Below are 21,244 nucleotides of genomic sequence, written 5' to 3' on the forward strand. Positions count from 1 at the left end.
CGTGGGGAGAGAGCCTGACTGCTCTAGAAAAATTTGTATTGTGTGTACATGCATGACCACTCACAAGTACCATGGTGGACACATGGATGCCAGAGGACAACCTGGGGGAGTTGGTTCTCTCCACCATGTAGGTCCTAGAGAGGTCTTCAGGGTTGGCAGCAGGTGCCTTGCTGGTCCTCTATTGAGGGCCATCCCCGTGGGACTGCTAAACAAATGCCCTGGCATCTCAAGCATTTGTCCTAAAGGGCACAGATGACCCCTTGTTGGTGGCTGCTCAGAAGTAGTGGCCTTGCTCTGGGCTGTCTTGCTCCTGGGACAGCTCTGCCTTATGTGTTTTAACATGGTGCCACTCAGTAGGGCTGGTGTCCTTCATCAGCCCCCATACCCTCTTGACCATCCCATGAGTTGGGGCCTCTCATTCCCACCCCAGAACAAGTAGACAACACACAGAAATGTCACTTCCCAAGACCACCAGGTGGGCCAAGCCTTAGGCCCTATGAACACCAAAGCCCCCGAGGGTTGGGGTGTAGACAGCACAGGTCAGAGCTCTTCTCCAGCTTGGAACCAGGACTGTCACTAAGAAGTAAAATGGGTGAGGGAGCTGGGAGGTCTACTGGCTCTTTTTCTTCTCTCATTTCTAAAAGCACACACGGCGGCATGTTGGGTTCTGCCCACAACAGTAGGGGTCACAGCTGTCATGCCAGCCCAGGCCCATGCCTCCAGGGCCCCCAAGAGAAAAGACCAGGTGAAAAGGAGACATATTTTATTGCAGTATAAAAGGGCAGGGAGGCCTCAGCTATCCAGAGATAAAACCACAAGGGTTGGTCCTGCCCCAGCAATGGCTGGACCCAACATGGATCACTAGGCTCGCCAGCAGGTGGCCCACATGCCCAGAGACGGGCAGGGAGAACCATGTCCAGTTATGCTAAGAGGGTCACTTTTACCTTCAAAGGTGCGACAGCACCTGCCACAGAGCCCAGCATCCTGAGCGGCAGATCATCTTGGAAGCACCTCCCACCCACTCTAACCAGACCACTCACTAGTGGGCTGGACCCAGGTGCCCCACAGTCACGGAAACAATGGCGGCTGACTCCAGATTCCAGTAACAAAATGAGGAACTAGATTTTACATTTTCTTTCTGTAGGTTAAAACAAACACACACACACACACACACACACACACACACACACACACACACACACACATTTTGACTCTAGGCCTTGGCAAGAGGCAGCCTGACTTCCACAGGAAGCTCTCCCCAGAGCCATCTGAGCAGCTCTGGCATTTCCACTGTCACCCTGGCCTGGAGTCTGCCATGGAGCCTCACAACCCCAGAGCACCCTGACCACCTCAAGAGGCCAGTGGAACTCAGTGAGATGCCAGCATGCAGAGATCAGCTTCCCATAAGGGAAGTACCAAGCCACACTTGGCTGGGAAGTCTGCTGGTGAAGAAGGCGATGCCTAGGCATAAGGCTAGGTTGGCAAATGTTTTCCCCTGGCTGTTCTGGGACCTGTGGGTACAATACAGGGTACTAATACCCTGTTTACAGCAGCCATGGGAAAGGAGGGCAGAGATTCTGGGAGAGAACTCCCTGGCCCTGCTGGATACAGGGTTCCCAAACACTTCCCTATGGAACCCTGTTTCTGTGGAACACCTCTTCCTCTGTACGAAAACTCTGGGTGCCAGGAACAAAGCCCTTGGCTGAGCTTCAGGCTCATCAGAGGACAGAGGGTGTTAGGAGGTGTGGAGCGTGCCAGGGGCAGTACCCAGGCCTGTGGACATCACTTATTCTCCAGCTCTGCCACATGGTATAGACCTGATGTCCCACATAAGAAGCAGGAACGTGGCTCCGGGCAGAGCCTAACTGAGACCAAGGCTCTGGCTGGAAAGGGAAGGAGGAGATAGAGAGGAAGGGGAGGAGGGAGAAGACTGGCCCGGAGGAAGCAGCTCCAAGAGCAGGGGCTGGAACCAGCTGTGAGCACAGGCAGGAGGGCTTTGGGCACCTAGATGATGCGGGTGACGTGGCAGCCGTTGGTCTCATCCAGAAACAAGGTGCTGAAGACATCGTTGAAGAACGTGGGGTGGTATCTGCAGGCTCGCTCACAGTCTGGGTTGAAGTTCACCTCCAGGATCTGGGGCTGCATCACCCGCTTTCCTGGTGGCAAGACCGAGAGGTAGGAAGACTGAAGGCAGCAAGGTCGGGGTACACATCTGTCTTGGGACTGTGATGCAGGGCACAGACTCAGGCCCTGAGTCTCAGTGTGTGGGTGACAGGGTGTGATTTAGAACATGGATTTCCTGGCTTGACGCCTGTTCCCCAAGACTGAAGCCACTCCTAACCTCATTGCCCTCAGGGCAATGAGCACATGTCGCTTCAAGCTTCGATGACCAGTTTGGTCAGAGGGAGCAGCGTGCAGGGCTGGGAGGGCGGCTCTAGCGCTCCTTCTCCTGTCCTATGAGTTATGGTGGCCCCCAGTCAGCTACCTTCCCCCTGCATTCGGATGCAGGTGTAGTCCCTGTCTCAGTGGATCAGCCAGGATACCCAAGCTGGACCACCTGGGAAATTTCTCTGTGAAAAGACAGCCATGGGCTGGAGATATGACTCAGCAGTGAAGAGCATTTGATGTTTTTGCAGAAGACCTGGATTCAGTTATTCAGTTTCTAGAATCCACGTGGCGGCTTACAATCATTCTTTTTTTTTTTTTTTTTTTGGTTTTTCGAGGCAGGGTTTCTCTGTGTAGGTTTGCGCCTTTCCTGGATCTCGCTCTGTAGACCAGGCTGGCCTCGAACTCACAAAGATCCGCCTGCTTCTGCCTCCCAAGTGCTGGGATTAAAGGTATGTGCCACCACCGCCCAGCTTACAATCATTCTTAACTCCAGTTCCAGGGGTTCTGTGTCTTCTGACTCCTCAGGATACGAGGCACGCACACACCACGCACACACCACACACCACACACACACACACACACACACACACACACACACACACACACACACACACACACACACCTCAAATACATAAAACAAAACACAACAAAAGATAGCGAGGGCTGTCCTGGGCACTGCTGGCAGGGCCGGGGACAGGAGGACTGGGCAGAGAATTTTGGTGTGCAGAGAGTCCCCTTACCACCTGGATGGCTATCCCACTTGAGCATAAGGTCAACAGCATATACGGCCCGGGATGAGGGGTAGTCGCAGAGGCCCATGGGTGGTGGCTTGGCACATGCCACTTGGAACAGCTCTGTGAAGGCCTTGAAGATCTCAGCCTGGGGACAAGGAATGCCCCATCACAGGGTGTACTCAACCCTGACTTTGGAACTGACAAGGCCCACTGTCTTTGTCTGAGCCCTGTCATCCAGGTCATCTCTCTTACATTCTGCATGTCTCTAGGCTTGGCAAGACGGCATGGCTGCCTGTCCCCACACTCCTGGAGTCCATTCTGCTTTGCATTAAGGAAGGAGCCCAGAACTTCGTGCATACCAGGCAAGCACTCATCTCCAAGCCATGCCCCAGTGCAGGAATCTCCCTCCAGCAAATCTGCTGATTGCCTGTCCTATGACTAGCCTCCCATCATTCCGTGGCCCCTTGGGCTTGGATTTCTGGGGCTGGTGGAGACTGCTGCTCTTGGGCTACCTCAGGATGCTCCAAATTCCCTCCTTCCTGCTGAGGAACATTCTGAAGAGCCTCCAGGCACACCACACACAGGCCCAGAGTTCAGGGAGGGAGGGATCTTAGTCCAACCATCTCTACCTGCCCAGTGAGAAGATGACCTCTCTATCTGTGAGGGAAGGGAGTGGCTTCCACAGCCCCAGCCTGGCAGAGTCCAAGACTCACCTGGACACCACTCCAGGGAAACTCTGGGTACTGCTTCTCGAACTGGGGGATGAACTCATCATAGTGCACCTGCAACAGATGACAGTCAGTTACCATGGCAGCGGCGGTCTCTAGACTGAAAGCAGGCCACCAGTCCACAGGACAGGGTTCAGTCCAGCTCTGGCCCACAGGATACACGAGGACAGGAGACCAAGGTTAGTCTAGACAAGCAGAATAACCACTCTGAGCCTCAGTTTCCTCTTCTATGAAAAGGGTATCACTTCCTGCTCAGTCCACTGACTTTACAGGGCTGCTGAAGGTTCAAGTGAGGTCAAAGGCTATCAGGCATGGCTGTTGTATCCAGCTCAGCTCAGCCAACTGGCAGTAGAGCTCAGCTCTATACTGCAGGGCCCCCTTTGGAAGCAACCTAGGACAAGATCTCTAGACCAAGACTTTACCCCAAACATCTCAGTAAAGTGGCTCAGATTTCTCCCAGAGGATGAGCCAGCATGGGCCCCTGCAGAGCCCCCTGTGCAGGCCCCACGGGACATGAGTCCCTGCACAAAGGCCTTCTCAGGTGATGCCATCATGAGGCAGAGGAAAAGAGCTCAGTGTCCTCAGGGCTGGCTTCCAACAATGCCAAGAGCCTTGATGCACAGTCTAGGTCCTGACTTTCAACCCAATCAAAGGTAAGAGAGACAAGATGCAACAGGGCCACTCAGGATCTGAGTCAGCACAGCCACTCAGCTGTGGTAGTTCCGTTCTCACAAACCCACTCAGAAGACGCTTGGACAGGGCACAGAGAGGCACCTCCGAGAGCAGTCTGCCGTGGGAAGCAGCCTCTGCACCCAGTACTCGCATGCGAAGCTGAGTCAGGGGAATTGAGAGCTCAAGGCTAGCCTGGGCTACATGAGACCATGTCTCAAAAAACACCAAAAAATAACTACTGAAAATAAATACAAAAAGAATTAAGGTGTGCCTGCAAAGGAAAATCACACATTCCGGGAAGGGAGGAGAGTGAGGTACAGTACAGGGTTGGACAGGGTCAGGGGTTATGAGCTTACACTCCTTAGCCAGTCACCATGTCAGAGAGGACCCTGATGTAACAAATCAGTCTACCGCTCCCTTCCTCCCCACACCCAGAGGTAGGACCTGGTGCCAGCACCCTGCTGTCCCAGGTACATTGCTGGCCTGCTCTGTCTGCCCTGATGCCTTTAGCCCTGGCCTGCAGATGGCACTGCCACCTCATAGTACCTGCTGTGTGGCAGTGAGCCCTATGGAGACCTCACTGCACTGGCTCATCCTGGGACCAGGAAATCCTGCTCCTCCATCTTTAACAGTGGCTACTCTTTAGCACGGTGGAAAAGACTTCCTGAGAGGACACAGGACCTGACTGCCATAGCCAGAATCTAGACTTGCTCTTGGGCCCCGCCAGGCCTTACCTGCTTCAGCGCCACATCTGGGTCATAGTTCATGACGGTGAAATGCTTCTCATAGTCGTCTAGGTCATTGAGTGCGAAGGGCCTGCAGAAAAGTGGACAGACAAGCGTGGGCTCCCGAGCTCCATGGAGAGCAGCCACACACTGCTGGCTGGGGCTGGCACAGCCCCTCAGCCCAATGTGCTGTGGAGAGTCTCTGCGAGCCACAATACGTCATGATTCTGTGTTAATGTCCAGCTCACAGGAGTGTCACATTCATGATCATAATGATGTCACTGAACACTCGAGCTGTGGACTGCATGATATGGAGGAGGGAGTCTAGTGCAAGCTTTCAGGCGCCACGGTGAAGAAGGGGTTTCCTTGTCCAGCCCCTTCCCCGCCCTGCTCCCAGCACCTGGGCCCCAGCCTGTCCTACTTACCTGTTGGAGAAGCGTAGCCAGAACACGTCGTACACGAACAAGCTCAGTGGCCTCACCGAGCGCAGCAGCACTACGTAGCGGATGTCAAACTTGACGTTCCCCACATCTTCTCGAAGGAACAAGACGGGACTTTCAATGTACTTGGACACAACCTGGAGGACAGATATGGACTTGCCAGTAGCTCCTACCTCACCTGGGCAGGACAGAGCACCTGGGGCCTCCTGCACCGAGCCCCATGACAGGGAGTATCTCCTTCACCTGTGTCCACAGGACTCTGCCTGTCATCACGGCCAGCTACAGCTGTCCCCTACTTCACCTGCATTTTCAAACTAGCTAAGGCATGGCAACCTTTTTTTTGTTGTTGTTTTCTTTTGGTTTTTCGAGATAGGGTTTCTCTGTAGCTTTGGAGCCTGTTCTGGACTAGCTCTGTAGCCCAGGCTGGCCTTGAACTCACAGAGATCCACCTGCCTCTGCCTCCCAAGTGCTGGGATTACAGGAGTGCACCACAACCGCCCGGCATCATGGCAAATTCTTTACGCTTGCCCTATTTTATACTTTAGAAAATTTATTTATTTATTTTAATGTGTAAGAGTGTTTATCTGCAGAAGAGAGTGCTAGATGTCCTGAACTGGTGTTACAGACAGCTGTGAGCCACTATGTGGGTTCTGGGGACAGATTCTGGTTCTTTTGCAAGAGCAGCAGGTGTTCTTAACCATGAACCCACCCCTCTAATTCCTACCTTTTTTATTTAAAGAAAAAAAAATCCCATCAAGTTTCAGCACTTGTGTGTACATGCATGTGTGCATGCTAGAGCCCAACCTTGGCTACCATTCCTTGGGGGTTATCCATATTGATTTTTTTTTTAAAAGACAGGGTCTCCTACTAGCCTGGAGTGCGACAAGCAGGCTTGACTGACCATGCTTGGCTCTTTTTGACACCCCCTGCTTCCTTCATGGATTCTAGGGATTGAACTTGGGTTCTCATGCTTGTGAAGCAAGCACTTTCTTTTCTGTTTCCTTTTGTTTTTCGAGACAGGGTTTCTCTGTGTAGCTTTGGTGCCTGTCCTGGATCTCGCTCTGTAGACCAGGCTGGTCTTGAACTCACAGAGCTCTGCCTGGCTCTGCCTCCCGAATGCTAGGATTAAAGGCTTGTGCCACCACTGCCTGGCTTTTTTAAAAATAATTTTGACTTCATGTGCATTTGTATTTTACCTGCATGCATGTCTGTGTGAAGGTGTCCTATCCCCTTGCAACTGGAGTTACAGGTAGTTGTGAGCTACCATGTAGGTGCTGGGAATTGAACCTGGGTCCTCTGGAAGAACAGCTAGTTCCCTTAACCACTGAGCCATCTCCCTAGCCCTGACTTCTAGGTTATAAAAGGAGGAACTGTCACCAGTCATTCCATTCACTCCACCTGCTGTCTCAGGTCCCCACAATGACTGACAGTCCTCCAAGTTCATATTCTTCCTGCTTCTGCCACGAACGTGTCCCACCACTGTAGCCAGGGCCTAGGAAAGCCTTGTGTCTAAGGCAGCTCTCCCACACAGCCACTGGAGGGCCCTCCCTACAGGATCACCCATGGAGCCCCTGGGTCTATGGTAGTGATCTCCATGGGTGATGGGCCCATGTGCTGCTGTGGTACACTCTGATCCCCACAGAGTGTGACCCTGAGTCACAGCAGACTCTCCCAACCTCGGACCTAGCCAGAGGTCCTGAGGCCCTATTCTCTTTGGTGTCGCTGCCCGTGCTTGGAGCATCTGGGTGAGGGGAGCTACAAGCCCACCTTGGGGGTGCTTTCTCGGTGCCGAATGATGCTGTGGAGGTTGTTGGTGACGTGAGTGTCCAGGCTGCGGGCCAGGTTCCAGGGCTTACAGATCCAGTGGTTGTCTTCACCCCTGGGGAAGACATAGTTGAGCCATACCCGCCTTTCAGACAATGTGTCCAAGGATCTGGAGGCAGACTGGCTAGCAATGTCTGTTAGAAACCCGGTGCCACAGAGGCACTGGGGTAATCAGGAGGAGTTTGCTGCAAGCTAAGAAATGGTACAAGGTGGAAGCTGCACTCCCCACCCCTACCCACACAGAAGCAACCAGAGAGCCAGTAGGTGCTCAGCTAAGGAGCAGGCTGGGCATGGGATAAGGATGGGGCAGAGCTGCAGCATTGTAACAGAAGCGTCCAGGAGTGTCTGGCCTGCCTTGAGTCTAGGGGACTTACTGTCTCTCCCGGTGCTGAAAATAGCTGATAAACTGGGGCAGCTCAGTGCGCAGGTTGAAGGTTCGGGGCAGCCAGCGGGGACCTTCAGGACCCCCAGCCCGGCGAGCGATGGAAGCCAGGCAGTCCTTTACGGTCAGCAGGTTCTCACAGGGGAACTGGTTGAGTAGTACCTGTGGCCTCTCCTGACTGAGCGTCCTGTGGATGGAGGTGGGTATGGCTAACTCAGAGGTCGGCTTAGCATCCCGAGAGGGGTGTGGGGACTTTAGAGGGAAGCTTGAGGCCCTGGGGACAGTGGCAGGCAGGCAGGCAGAGGCACTGGGTGTGAGGCCCTGCCGGCTGCAAGGTACCCACCCACCTGTAGTCCTTGAAGTGTGAGAAGTGGTAGAGGATGTCGGCGTCAGCCTCGCTTTCAGTAAAGGCGAAACGTGGGTGGGAGAGGTGGCAGAGTACCTGCTGCATGTCGGAGTGGACTCTGTGGAGAGACTTGAGTGAGCAGTGGCCCAACGGTGGGTAGGAGCTCCTGCTCACCCTGGCTCTGTGGCAGCAAGTCCCAGGGAATTCCTGGCATCAGCAGCCTGGGCTACACCTATTTCCTCTGCCCGGGTATAGAGAGACACTTATGCCCCCAGGTTCCCTATAGAAGGTGAGAGCACAGCGCTTGCCTCACATCTCCATCAGGGCAACAGGATGGCTTAGGTGTTCTGTAGATGCTGGTTTCTTAGGAAAACAGGATGGATATGAGGCAGGCCAGCATAGGAAGAGCTTAGCACCCTGGGACTCTGCTTGGCTTGGGCTACACTCTCCCACCAGCAAATTTCTCCTCTCCATAATGACACCAAACTTGCACAGTTTCAATTCAAAAATACATCCTGGGAGAAGGGTCAGTCTGGTCTGATGGGCTTAGGGTACACGGGCAATAAGCCCAAACTGTCAACTTTTAGGGAGACTCTTATTTACCACTATATGCCCATGAGTAAATAGCAACACGTAAATCAAGGTTGGATGCATTTTAGGAATGGACATGCACAGTGAGTAAAGAGTAATCTAAGCCTCTCAGTAAAATGGAGAAGCTGGGTGGTGGTGGCGCACGCCTTTAATCCCAGCACTCTGGAGGCAGAGGCAGGCTGATCTCTGAGTTCAAGGCCAGCCTGGTCTACAGAGTGAGTTCCAGGAGAGCAAGGTGCACACAGAAAAACCCTGTCTGGAAACCAAAACAACAAACAAGACAAAAAACGGGGAACCACCCGAAGTTACACCCCCAGAAACTAGCCCTCTTGAACCCCACACAAGGAACCCCCAAACACTAACTGGACCCTCGAGTGCCTTCAGTCTGTGGCCCACTCACTCCACCAGTCTCGGCAGTGTGTTCCTTTCTAAGCTCTACTATCACTTTGTTTGAAATAAGTTTCCTTGCTACTCTGTGATCCGTGTACTTTCTTTCTTACATTCATTTGTCTGTGCATGTTTGTGCGTGTGGAGAGGTCAGAAGACCACCTGTGGCAGGAAGCTGGCTCTCAGGAATTGAATTTAGGTCACCAGGCCTGGCGGCAGGTGCCTTTACTGGCCAAGCCATCTTGCTGGCCCTTGTATTTCATTCTTGAATAAGAGACTAAAATCCTGGAAACACCTCAATCGCTGCCATTTGGGAGACACTACTAACCTCCCAATCCCCATGATCTCAGCCCACGAAGAGAGAGCTAGAGTCCCCGGAGGGCTCTCCTGAATTTGCAGGCCTCTGGTGGGTGTGTTGTCAAGACAAGTGTCCTGGGACAGGTCTTATGTCATGATTCACACACAGCACAGAAGTGAGGACGGGCCTGGAGGTGGCTGTACTTCCGAAGGAACAGAGTGTGAAGGCAAAGAGGACACAGGACGTGAGGGACAGGCACAAGGCAGCTGGAGGATGCTCAGTGGGAGGGCTCAAAGTGAGGCACGGGCCTGCTGGGAAGGGCTGGCATCAGGCAGGTAACCCGCCTGAGTCAGGAGTGCGAGTGTGAACCATGGCCACAAGCAGGACTCTGGGTCCCCATCTAGTCCACTGCAGAGGGGACAGAGTGTGGTGGGAACGGGGTTCACAGCCACATCTGTGTCTCAGGATACCCGCTTTGCTTGGCTAGGGCTCTGGCTTCAGGCAAGACGGGGAGGACTCAGTAGAGGGAGGCCATCCCTAGCACCCGGCAGAACTTGACAGAGTGGAGCACACGGCCCTATTCTAGCTGAACCAAGCTTAAGCAGTCATGGATATGGCATCTAGAGGCCTGGAGAGAGGGTTTCTAGGAAGGCAGAGGCCCTGCTTGGCACTAGGTGGGCGCGGCTCTGTACCCAGGCCCTGTGGCATGAAGTACAGCCATGTCTTTTCCCCGTCACTGCCCACATCCTCAGACTCCTTGGACAGGATCTCCTGGAAATACAGGTGCCTTTTTCCTTTTCCTTTTTGGTGGTTTTTTGAGACAGGGTTTCTCTGTGTAGTCCAGGCTGTCCTTGAACTCACAGAGATCTGCCAAGTGCTGGGATCAAAGGCGTGCACCACCACCGTCTGGCAACTTTTTTCCTTTTTTGAGATAGGGTCTCACTCTGTAGCTCAGGATGGCCAAGAACTTGTGGTAATCCTCCTGTCTCTCTCTCTCATGTTGAGATTAGGGGAATGTGCCACTGGGTCCAGCTGTTTCTAATTTTCCAGGGCAAGTTTAACAGCTGCCTCCTGCAGGCAGCCCCGCCCACCCTCTTGCTTTCCTCTGTGGTTCTGAGAACCTTGGACCTGGTACCATCGCCAACATTCCTGGATTCCAAGGCCTGTCTGGGCCACTGACTTGCTCTGGGACCTGGGAACGGCAGTGATTGAAGGTAAGTCTCGGTGAGAGCAGAGAACAAGGGCTATGTACCTGAAGATGTGGCCCTGGGGACGTGCCACTGGGCTAATGGCGAGGGGCAGTTTCTCCTTGTTTTCCTCCAGGATGGCCTAGAATCAGAGGTAGAAACAGACCTCAGTGAAGGGAGCAAATGATCTCGAGCTTCCCCAATCCCACAGGTCAGGCCACACCCTTCTTCACATCCTTAACTCTCAGTGGTCCCCAAGAGTCCAGGCTGGGCAAAGAACACACCCATTGTTCTCAGTCTCCACGTTGCGTTCCAGATTCGGGTGGCCAAGAGGTGCCAGAACTGTGCAGGGAGGGGCCGCTTGGTCTGAGAGGAGCCCCCAGGGCTGTTCCCGGACGAGGCTGGCTTACTAACATTTAAAACACACCCACACTCTGACACTCCCTTGAAAGGCAGAGCCCAGTCCATCCCAGGCCCCAAGGAGCTAGCTACTTGGAATGAGCAGCAGGGACAAGGTGAAGTACTGCTCCTGAGCCCAGATCACAGGCTCCTCAACTCGCTCCTTGCTCCTGGATCACTCGCTTGAAGAGAAGCTAGCTGCCGTGCCTCTGGGACACTCAGGAGCCCTCAGAGAGGCACTGGGGGAGAGACCCACACCTGCGACAACCAGCTTGACTCATCAGGCCCGAGTCCTACATACGATCGTCTCAACTCCAGGAAGGCTCAGACTCTTCAGCTTTGGGGGACAGTCTGTGTGCCCAGAAAACCCCGAACCAAAAGTACTTGTGAGCAACTGTCTCCAGTTCCTGCCCCCCAGAAACTGTGGGAGGCAATAAGTATCTGCTGTCCTAAGCTGCTAGAGTCCTTTGTCACCAGCACAGGCCACCCCAGGGCCAGATCGAAGCTTGGACCCATGGTCCTGTGCAACAAGGTTTCAGGTGAGGAGTGTCTGGCCTCCTGGGTCTCTTTTCCTGCCTGCAGCAGCTTCCCAAAGGGGGTGCCAATTCTTCATGGTCCACTGATAGACAGTTGGAGGCCAGTGGGACCTTCCTAACCGTCCTCAAACCTCACTCAGAGCACCCAATTCCATGTTCACCAAACCCTGACTGGACACGAGCACTCAGGAGGCTAGGGGCCCAACTCTGAACCCCTAGCCCCTTTTGTCTGCTGGATTCAGCAAGGTGCCAGAAGACCATGACTGTGGTCTGCCCCTGCCAGTCAGCAACTCACACAGCTTTCATTACAGCCTGAGTTAATGAGCTTAATCCTTCTACAACCTTTGGAGGCACTCAGTGGTATCAGATGTCTGCATGCCAGAGTAGATTCAAATACAGTAGAGTCCCTGTGGTGCCTTGGCCTTGGTCTCTTAACTCTCCACACCCCAGTGTGTTTACCATCAACAGAACAGTGAACACTAGGCACAGGCTCCTGTGTGTACAGATTTGGGGACAAGGGAGAAGATTCTTGCATCCCCTTAAAGATTTTTTTTATTTTCTTTTATGTGCATTGAGTGTTTACCTGCACACGTATATTTGTGCATCGCGTGTGTGCAGTGCCCATAGAGGCCAGAAGAGGGTGCTGGAATCCACTGAACTTGAATTATAAACGGTTGTGAAGCTACCTGACCTGGGTGCTAGGCACCAAACACAGGTCCTCTGCAGTAGCAGCCAGTGCTTTTTACCACTAAGCTGTCTGTCTAGCCACTAGGGGCTGTGTTACTGATTGGTATTGGTCCTCTCCTCATAGCCAGGCATTTCCGAGTGAATCCACAGAGTCCTGACCTACAGGCTCTCCAGTAACAGCAAGGACCCCTTGAGGGTCTGCTGTGCTGTGAAATGTCCTATAATGCAGTTGGCCCTCTGAACCTATGGGCTCCATTACTTCAGATTCAACCAACAGGAGGTCAAAAGTGCTTTTTGGGGAAAAAGTCCTCTGTTGAGAATGTGTGCAGATGTCTTTCTGTGCCGTCATTCCCAAATCACATGATTGTCTCCCGAGAACTACAAACAATCCAGAGAAGATAAGGGATACTGGAGGCAGTGCTGGCCGTTTCAAGTGACAAACCAGAGTCCCCACAGATTTTAGTATCTGTGTGGTCCTGCAACCCATCCCCATGGACACCAAGGAACAACTAGTGTCTTCCTGTACCCTGTGGGGGAGCACCACAAGAAGAGGAGGGGCAGAGCAGCGTGTACAGCCACACCTAGCAGCATAGGCCACCCTTTCCCAAACCCAGGCGACCTGGGATCTAGATCAGGACAGATGACAAACTATGGCCCAGGCAGCTGGCAAACATTAAGCCCCTTATCTCTCAGGTGTTTGCCAAATGATTCCCACAGACGCTGGTTTGGAGCCTGGAATCCAGTTGACATTAACATTTGGTGAACGGATAGAGAACATTCCAGAAACCACTAAACACTAGGCCCAGGGTTGCAGGCGCAGGGCCACACCTGATAGTACTTGGCAGGAGGCTCGGGCGTGGAGGAGCTGAGGTCCAGCATGTCGGCAGGGGCCCAGGGCAGCAGCATGCATTTCCGGATCAGAGGGTCTGCCTCTCCGTAGGCAAAGTCCCGGGTCACCTCCTCTGCGCCAAGACACGCATGCCCATCAGTGGGGGTGGCAGGAGGCCCGCCCAAGGTCCGTCCTCTGGGGTGTGCGGGCACCGGACTTACCGCCTGTGTCTAGGTCCCTTAGGGGCCACAGCAGTGTGTAGGCCACCTGCTGAGGCATGTAGAAGAAAGGAGCGGTGGCAAAGCTCGGCACGTCTGCGTGCTGGATCCTGGAGCCAAACTCATCCATGATGTACCACACGGGCACTTTCTCTTCAGCTGTCTGTGGGCACGATACAATAATCCTCGGCCACATGTCCACCCACCTGCTGTCTCCCCGACCGGTGTACCCAATATCAACCACTGTTCATCTCTGCTTTCCTCTGAGCTTGGAGGTTCCCCCAATCCCATTAACTGGCCCAGGCCTGTGGAAATGGGGCACTAGGTTCAGTAACGGCAGGGACGTGTCCCATGTGCTACGCCACGTAGGGAGGGTCAAGGAGCTAGACCTTAATAAACACACATGGTTTTCCCCAAGCTGAGAGTGGGGAGGGGCTCGAGCCAGGAGGATGAGCCTGCAAGGGTGGCAAGAGCCATGGAGGGTAACGTGTTTGGAAGGGGCAGCCGAGTCACTGGAGCTCAGTTTTAGAGGTCTGAGAGAGAGAGGCCTGTGTCCCTTAAGTGCAAAGGCAGAGTAGGCACCTCAGTCCCCAGCCTTGGCTGGTCCCAGGTACCAAGATAAGGTCTTGTATGCATCCCTAGTTGGTTGAAAATTAGCCAGACCACTGGGCGGTGGTGGCACACACACATCTTTAATCCCAGCACTCGGGAGGCAGACGCAGGTGGATCTCTGTGAGTTTGAGGGCAGCCTGGTCTACAGAGTGAGATCCAGGGCAGGCTCCAAAGCTACAGAGAAACTCTGTCTCAAAAAAAAAAAAAAAAAAAAAAAAAAGGGTTAGACCAGGCTAGCCTTGGATTCTGAGATCCATCTGCCTCTTTCTCCCAAGTACTAGGAGTAAAGGGGTGTACCTCCACGCCTGGCTGTCACCCGACTGTTTCGCTTTTCATTATTATTGGAAACATACTTCTGGTAACGGCACCGGGACCAGTCCTGGGAGAAAGGGACTTTCTTTACTCACCCCGTGGGCCAGCTGATAGGTCTGGTTAAACTTCCACATCTCCTCCAGCACCAGGGCCACAACTTCTGGGCTGGGCACCTCACCATGGAACTCGATGCCCATCAGGTTAGCCATCCGGTGCAAGAGTCCAGGTACCTGCTGCAGCTGTTTACGAGCATGCTCCACACGACATGTCCAGGCATGGTCGATGAGGAAGATGCTGCGGGTATAAGCCACACACGAACCACTAAGCCAGTGGCTCTCAACCTTCCCAATACTTAGATCCTTTAATACAGTGCTTCATGTTGTGGTGACTCCCAACCGTAAAATTGTTTTTGTTGCTACTTCATAACTGTAATCTGAATTGTAACGCAAATTTCTGTGTTTTCCAATGGTCTTAGGTGACGCCTCTGAAAGGGTCATTTGACCCCCCAAAGGGGTTGTGACCCACAGGCTGAGAACCACTCACTTCACTAAGCAGGGCAGGAAGGAAAAGGGAGAAGGGAGCAGAAGGTAGAGCAGGCCCAGGCTCTGGTGCCCAGCCCTTCTGAGACTTGCTTGCCACAGCCCAGTGCCTCGGCCCAATGCCACGGCTCTGCCACCCACCCCACTCAGTGTGGGTCTGAGAAGCAAGACCTCCTTCTCTCAACTCTGAAGGAGGACACTGGGAGGTCCCCATTTCCAACCCCATATGGGCATGAGCATCACATGGAACAAATGTGGTCATGCTCACTGCAACCACTCAGGTAAATGCTGGAGCCTGGCTGCAGGCACAGGGTGAAGGTTCATGCCGCCGCCCTGCTCGCTGCAGGTGTTGAGTGCAGTGACAGGCACTCAACACAAGCCAAGTCTCTCTACACACTGGGCGCAGCAGCAGGGCTGCAGCCCAGCACACATGCATGCATGCGCATGTACCCCAGGACCTAAGGGCACTAAGAACTTCCTATGGGAGAGACCTGTCTCTTCCTTTTTCTTCGAGACAGGGTTTCTCTGTGTAGTCCTGGCTGTCCTGGAACTTGCTCTGTAGACCAGGCTGGCCTCGAACTTACAGAGAAAAATCTGGGGTCATCAAGCACGATTCCTGGTAGACTGTCAACAGTAGAGGTTTAGACACGACCCCCCAAAGCCCATGGGAACACCACTGGCCACACACATCACAGGGAAAATGAGTCTAGGTGGAATCTCTCTAAAACAAAGTCTGAAACTTAAAAAAACAAATGCCCGGACTCGGGTCCTACCTGTTGGGGTCATCAGCCTGGACTCCATTTTCACTGGTCACGATGACCTTGTAGCACAGCTCGCTCCCTGGGTTGGGCTGCTTCCTCTGAGCCTCCCTGGCAGCCTCGTCCTCAGCCTCTTCCACCTCCTCCACTTGCATTATCCCAAACAAGTCCCCAGCATCAAAAACCTAGGGTCAGAGCACAATGAATCAGGGGTATGGGTAGGAGACCCCACTCCTGACCCCTTCACCTCCAAGGAGCAAGCCCTGTTTGCCACACATCCTCTTAGTAACATCTAACCGAAGAACTGAGACCTCTGCTACACTCCTGTGTTACCATCCACAGGACAGGACACTTTGGAAAAGGCACAAAGTATCCATAGCAGAATTTTCTTAGTGCACACCCCTTGCTTTACAGGGGAAATGAGGCCCCGAAGCAGAGGGTGGCTCTGGTGTGCTGGAGGCAGATGGGGGATCAGGATGGTGGCTGGCAGGGAGCACCCTGACTTCGCTTTCACCAGAGCTATTCTGATACCAGGACAGCTGAGGCAGCCCACAGGCACCTCCCCATACCAGCATAGCAGAAAGTGTGGCCTGAGGGTGCTGGGGGTACTCTCAGGGCAGAGGGGGACTGTACGACGTGGGCTTGGATTTCTCAGGCCAAGAAGAATTGGGAGTCAAGGACAGCTGGAGAAGCAACAAGCCGGCCTCTTCTCCCACGCTCCCTCCCGGTTCCCACCTCAGGCCTGTCATAAGCCAGCAAGTGGGGGTGGGGGTTGGACCTTTGGAATCTGAGGCTTACTTGGGAGGTTTGAACCTTGGCTTTGCCACATATTACGTGATCTCGGAAAAGTTAACTCAACCTCTCTGTGACTCAATTTCCCCATCTCTACGGTGGGAAGGTCTGGGTTTGTTGGGATGTTTTAATTACTAACAAAGCAAGGCACAGAATGGGGCCTGGGCGATGGCAAAGGCTCTTACAAGCCAGGCTCCACAATTAACTTGAGACTCAGTTTCCCCACTTGTGTGAAAGGGGTTAGGGTCCACTCGGTAGGACACCCGCCGAGAATCAGATGAAATGGGACTTAACAGGCGAGTTCCTCCCTCAAACCTCCACCACTCTGGGCAGGACCTACTCAGGCACAGATAAGCTTTGTAAGGCCAGAAGACAAGGGCTTCTCTGCTGGGGCCACGAGGGCCAGACTCTTTCAACTTACTGGGAGCTGGGAAGCTATGGGAGGAGCACTGGGGAAAGAGTCAGGCCTGGCATTCTAGGGTGCTGAGGGAAGTGACCACAGGCTGGGAAGGGAAAGAAAGGAAAGGGTTTGGGGGTGGGGTGCAGTGGGGCACCACTGCTGAGATGCCTCATGGGGCAAAGGCTCGATGATCTGAGTTTGGCCACAGACTTCTCAAGGTGGAACCAAGTTCTGAAAGTTGTCCTCTGACCTCCATGTATTCATGTCACTCACTCACACACACACACACACACACACACACATACACAATTAATGCACATAAAAGTGTGTGGGAGGGAGCAGGGAGGTTACCACACTCCAGAGTGAAGTCTGGCAGGCCAACAGGAAGATAAGGGGAGCTCTTAGGTAGAGAACAGGAGCAGAATCTCAACCAATCCTCTTTTGATCCCTGAAGCAGCCCTGCATTGGGGGGAGGCTCACCCTCACTTAAGACTGGGGGACTGGAACCCACAACTCAGGGACCGTTGGTCCTCCAACCCCCAGCCTTTCACCCCAGACCTTCTAACCTGAAGAAGCCTGGCCTGGCTCTTCCTCTGCTGGGGTAGAGGGGGACCAATCCTGCCCTGTTTAGCTGTAACCCCTTTGGAGGGAAGAGCAGTAGATGTTTTTAAAAACACCTCCCATCTTTTCTGTGGAACTGATCAAGGAAAGGAACCAGGGCTGGATGCCTGGTGGGGGAGGGTGGCTTTCTGCAGGCAGGTACACAGTCCTGCCGAGCACTCCCTCTGGGCCTGGTGGCTGGTCTCACTGTGGTGACTCAGCTTTGTCTGGAATGGCTCAGGAGGGCCTGGGGGGGGAAATGATGGCTGTCCCTGACTAGGCCTCGGCAGCCTAAGTGAGAAGGGACAGGACACATGCTGGAGCTCATTTACCCCCAGGGAGCCAGGTGCTCGGGTGCCTCCATCCCTGCTTTCCAAATGAGACATGGCTTCGGTGGGGAGTCACCTGTCCAAGTGAGGGGGCCCCCCGGAAAGCTGGCTGAGTTGGGCTCCAGGGCATTCCAAAAAAAGGGTCCTTTCAGGCAGCATCATGGGTACCTTTTTATCCTCACTAACAAATGGGGGTCCGGGTTCTACCTCAGCATTGGCCTGGGGTTAAGGCAAGTCTGCAGAAAGTGGCCGAAAAGGGGAGGGCCCAGCACATGAGCAAAGGGAACCCAGTTCTATGAAGTACCATTCTGTAAGGGGGTACCTCTGACAATGAAGTCCCCCATCTATGATGGGGTAGTGCCTGAACACCACACTGAAAGTGGAAAACGCATTTAATACCCTGACCTACCACACAGGCCACTGCAGTCACTTTGCCCTGCTGTCGGGGGGTGGACTGGGAGCTGAAACCTCGGGACACTGCCCAGGACCATTTACATTGCATCATAGTCCATTGAATGCATCTCTGCACTTCCCTTCCCAACCCATAGGGCTAGGGATGGAATGCTCTCCCCAAGACTAGGTAAGCACTCTACACTGTGTGCTGCACCACAGCCCTATGTACAGGCTTTAAGCAGGAGACATCTGGCTCATATATACTGTGGAACGGGATCAAAGTCGGCCCCACAGTAAGGCTCAGGGGACGCCTAGTTCTGGGCCTCTCCTGGTCACCTGCAGTCTTAGTGGGTCTCTGTTGGGAGGCGGTGTCGCGAAGGGAAGCCAAGCACTAGCTTCGGAAAAAGCCCTCTGCTCAGCCCAGCAGCTGCTCTGCTTTAATATTCAAACCCACCGCCCAGTTTTCAGGCAGTAGAGGCCCCACACCCCTAGAGCTCAGGTGAAAGAGCCATTCTCTCAAGGATAGGGAACACCTTTCACCCTCCTGCCGTGGGAAGCAACTCTTATTCTTTACACCGCGGTAGAGGTGCTGGGCTGCCGCCGAGCCGAGCGCATGTCAGTTTGCAGGTTCCAGCTCATCCTTGGCAGGACCCAGGTCCTGTAGGATGGCGGCACAGGCGCAGCTCTCGGCCGGTCCCCTATGACTCCCGGATATATCCCACTCCTGAGCCTGCAGGGGCTCCCCTTTGGAGCCGCTGGGCTGTGCTCCCTACTCGTCCGCACAGCCCGCTCGCAGTTCGCGCCGCTCCGTACCTCGTTCTCCAGCTTGTGCAGGAGGCGGCCCCACAGGCGCTCCGGGACGCCCGAGGCGCGCAGCGCGGGGCCATGCAGCGACACGAACTCGTCCAGCATCCGCTCGCTCAGCCTCTCGGCGCGGCCTGGGCTACCGCGCTGCTGCCCCGGCTGGCCCTCCATGGTGCTCGGATGTGCACAGCACCGCCCACAGCCGGATTTAAGCCTACGGTGCGCACGCGCCTGCGTCCCGGGCTGGGAGGTCCCGAGTGTGCGCACGCGCGCTGGGGGTGTGTGTCTTCCCTCCATTCATCCCCGGGACCGCCGCGGGGGATGCTGGGAGTGCTGCTTAGAGCGCCCCACGTGGTCAGAACCGGAAGAGTTTGTCCTCGAGGGGCAGGTGAGGCTGGGATTGTGGGAGATCAGACGACGGTCCTCTTCTTACTGGTTACAATTTTGTTTTGTTAGAGTTTTGTTGTTTTTAATTTTAGTTAAAAAAATTATTTTAAAAAATTTTATGTATATGAGTGCTTACTTGCATGCATGTATGTGCACATCTCGTGGAGGCCAGAAAACGGTGTCAGGTCCCTTGGAACTGGAATTACCCATGGGGTGCCGGATCTTCTGCAAGAGCAGTTAACTACTAAGCCATTTTCCAGGTTTTTTTAATTTTTATTTTGGGGTGTGTGTGTGTGTGTGTGTGTGTGTGTGTGTGTGTGTGTGTGTGAGAGAGAGAGAGAGAGAGAGAGAGAGAGAGAGAGAGAGAATGAGCATTCTGGAGTCTGTTCTCTTTCCACTTTTATGTGGGTCCCAGGTGTCAACCTCAAGTCATCAAGATTACGTGGCAAGTGCTTTTCCCACTGAGCCATCTCCTAGGTCTTGGTTATCATCACCATCATCATCACCATTTTGCCATTGGATCTCATGAAGCCCAGACTGATCAACAAACTCACTTTGTCCTGGAGGCTTGCCTTGAACCTTTGATCTCCCTGCCTCCACCTCCCAAGCATTGGAAGACACCATCATGTAGGGATCCTAGTCATACCTTGAAGGCTTATAGACCTTTCCAGTGGTAGGGTGAATCTTCTCTCTCTTTTGGAATTCAACTTCCCTGAATTTAGAGGCTGCAATATCTTGGTATGATAACTGGGTGTGCCATCAAAAGAGTTATTCCACAAGTGCAATTAAGGGGCCACCACACTCACCCAGCTCCCAATTCTGAGGGAAGTGGAGACAGGAAATCACCGGGGCTTTCTGGCTTCTAGTCTAGCTGAGAAAATGGGAGCTCTATGTCCGGAGAAAGACTTCCTCAAGGAGTAAGCAGAGAATGGCAGTTGAGGATGCTCAGTGCCTTCTTCCAGCCTCTGTGTGCACATAGGCACACCCCCACCACCTGTGCATATAGACTCATATTCACAACCAATCAAAAACATCAGCCAACCAACTTACACCCCCAACAACCAAACACAGTTGACTCCATGGAAAGGAAGAACACGGAAAGGTAACTGACCCCCTTGCTGGCTGGAGGGGTAAGACCGAGCTCTGGAACAGTAGACTTTGTTTGTCCTGTCCTCCCACCCCCATATAATTTGCTGGAGATAAGATACAAGGCAGCTCAAAATCTTTTCAATGGATTTATTTTATGTGCATGAGTGTTTTGATGCATGTATGTATGGTGTGCCCTGTGTGTACCTGGTGCCCGTGTGTAACAGGCCCTCTGATCTCAGCACAACTAACACCCTGTTAGAGGAAGGCCCCAACACCTGCCCACATGGGAATAAAGGCCTAATCCATCAAAGACCTGACCCATAGTTCCAGGATCCAGGAAAGTCCCTGAATACCCTAACCTTGCTTTCTGGTTCCTGTACTTTCCTGTACTTCTGCCTCTTACTAACGGAAGTGTGTTGACCAGGATGCGGTTTTTGTGCATAAATGAGTCTAAGAAGTGTGAGATTGGGGCTGCATGATTTGGGCAAGTTCCCTGCGCAGCTGCCAGTCAGCAATACAGACTTTCCATTCAACTTTAAGAGTGTCTGTGTGGGGCTGGAGGATGGCTCAGAAGTTAAGAGCACTACACTGGCTGTTCTTCTAGAGGACCCTGGTTCAGTTCCCAGCACCCACATGGCAGCTCACAACTGTCTGTAACTCCAGCTCCAGGGGATAAGGTACCCTCACACAGGCATACATGCCAACAAAACATCAAAAATAATAAAAATAAAAAAATAAAATAAAAAGGGATCATTAAAAAAAAAGTGTCTGTGTAGGTTTTCTGGTGTAATTACTTCACAACAGTGGAGGCCAGAAGAAGGTGTAGGATTCCCTGGAACTGCAGTCATGGATGTTTAT

The 21,244-nt window shown here is 53.4% G+C and overlaps 1 protein-coding gene across 1 annotated transcript; it reads right to left on the reverse strand.

Moving 5' to 3' along the window:
* Positions 1–746: 746 nt before the first annotated feature.
* Ttll12 (tubulin tyrosine ligase like 12) lies at positions 747–19,127 on the reverse strand. The gene is made up of 14 exons (XM_036208800.1): positions 18,920–19,127; positions 15,608–15,777; positions 14,391–14,589; positions 13,375–13,534; positions 13,153–13,286; positions 10,768–10,844; positions 8,241–8,357; positions 7,886–8,080; positions 7,455–7,566; positions 5,673–5,824; positions 5,257–5,338; positions 3,836–3,904; positions 3,129–3,267; positions 747–2,156 (listed from the first exon to the last, which is right to left on the reverse strand). Exons 1-14 carry the CDS (start codon positions 19,079–19,081, stop codon positions 2,005–2,007), a joined length of 1,920 nt encoding a protein of 639 aa, XP_036064693.1. The 5' UTR covers positions 19,082–19,127; the 3' UTR covers positions 747–2,004.
* Positions 19,128–21,244: the final 2,117 nt, after the last annotated feature.

This window comes from Onychomys torridus, chromosome 16, assembly GCF_903995425.1.
Source record: "Onychomys torridus chromosome 16, mOncTor1.1, whole genome shotgun sequence".
NCBI classification, from domain to species: domain Eukaryota; kingdom Metazoa; phylum Chordata; class Mammalia; order Rodentia; family Cricetidae; genus Onychomys; species Onychomys torridus.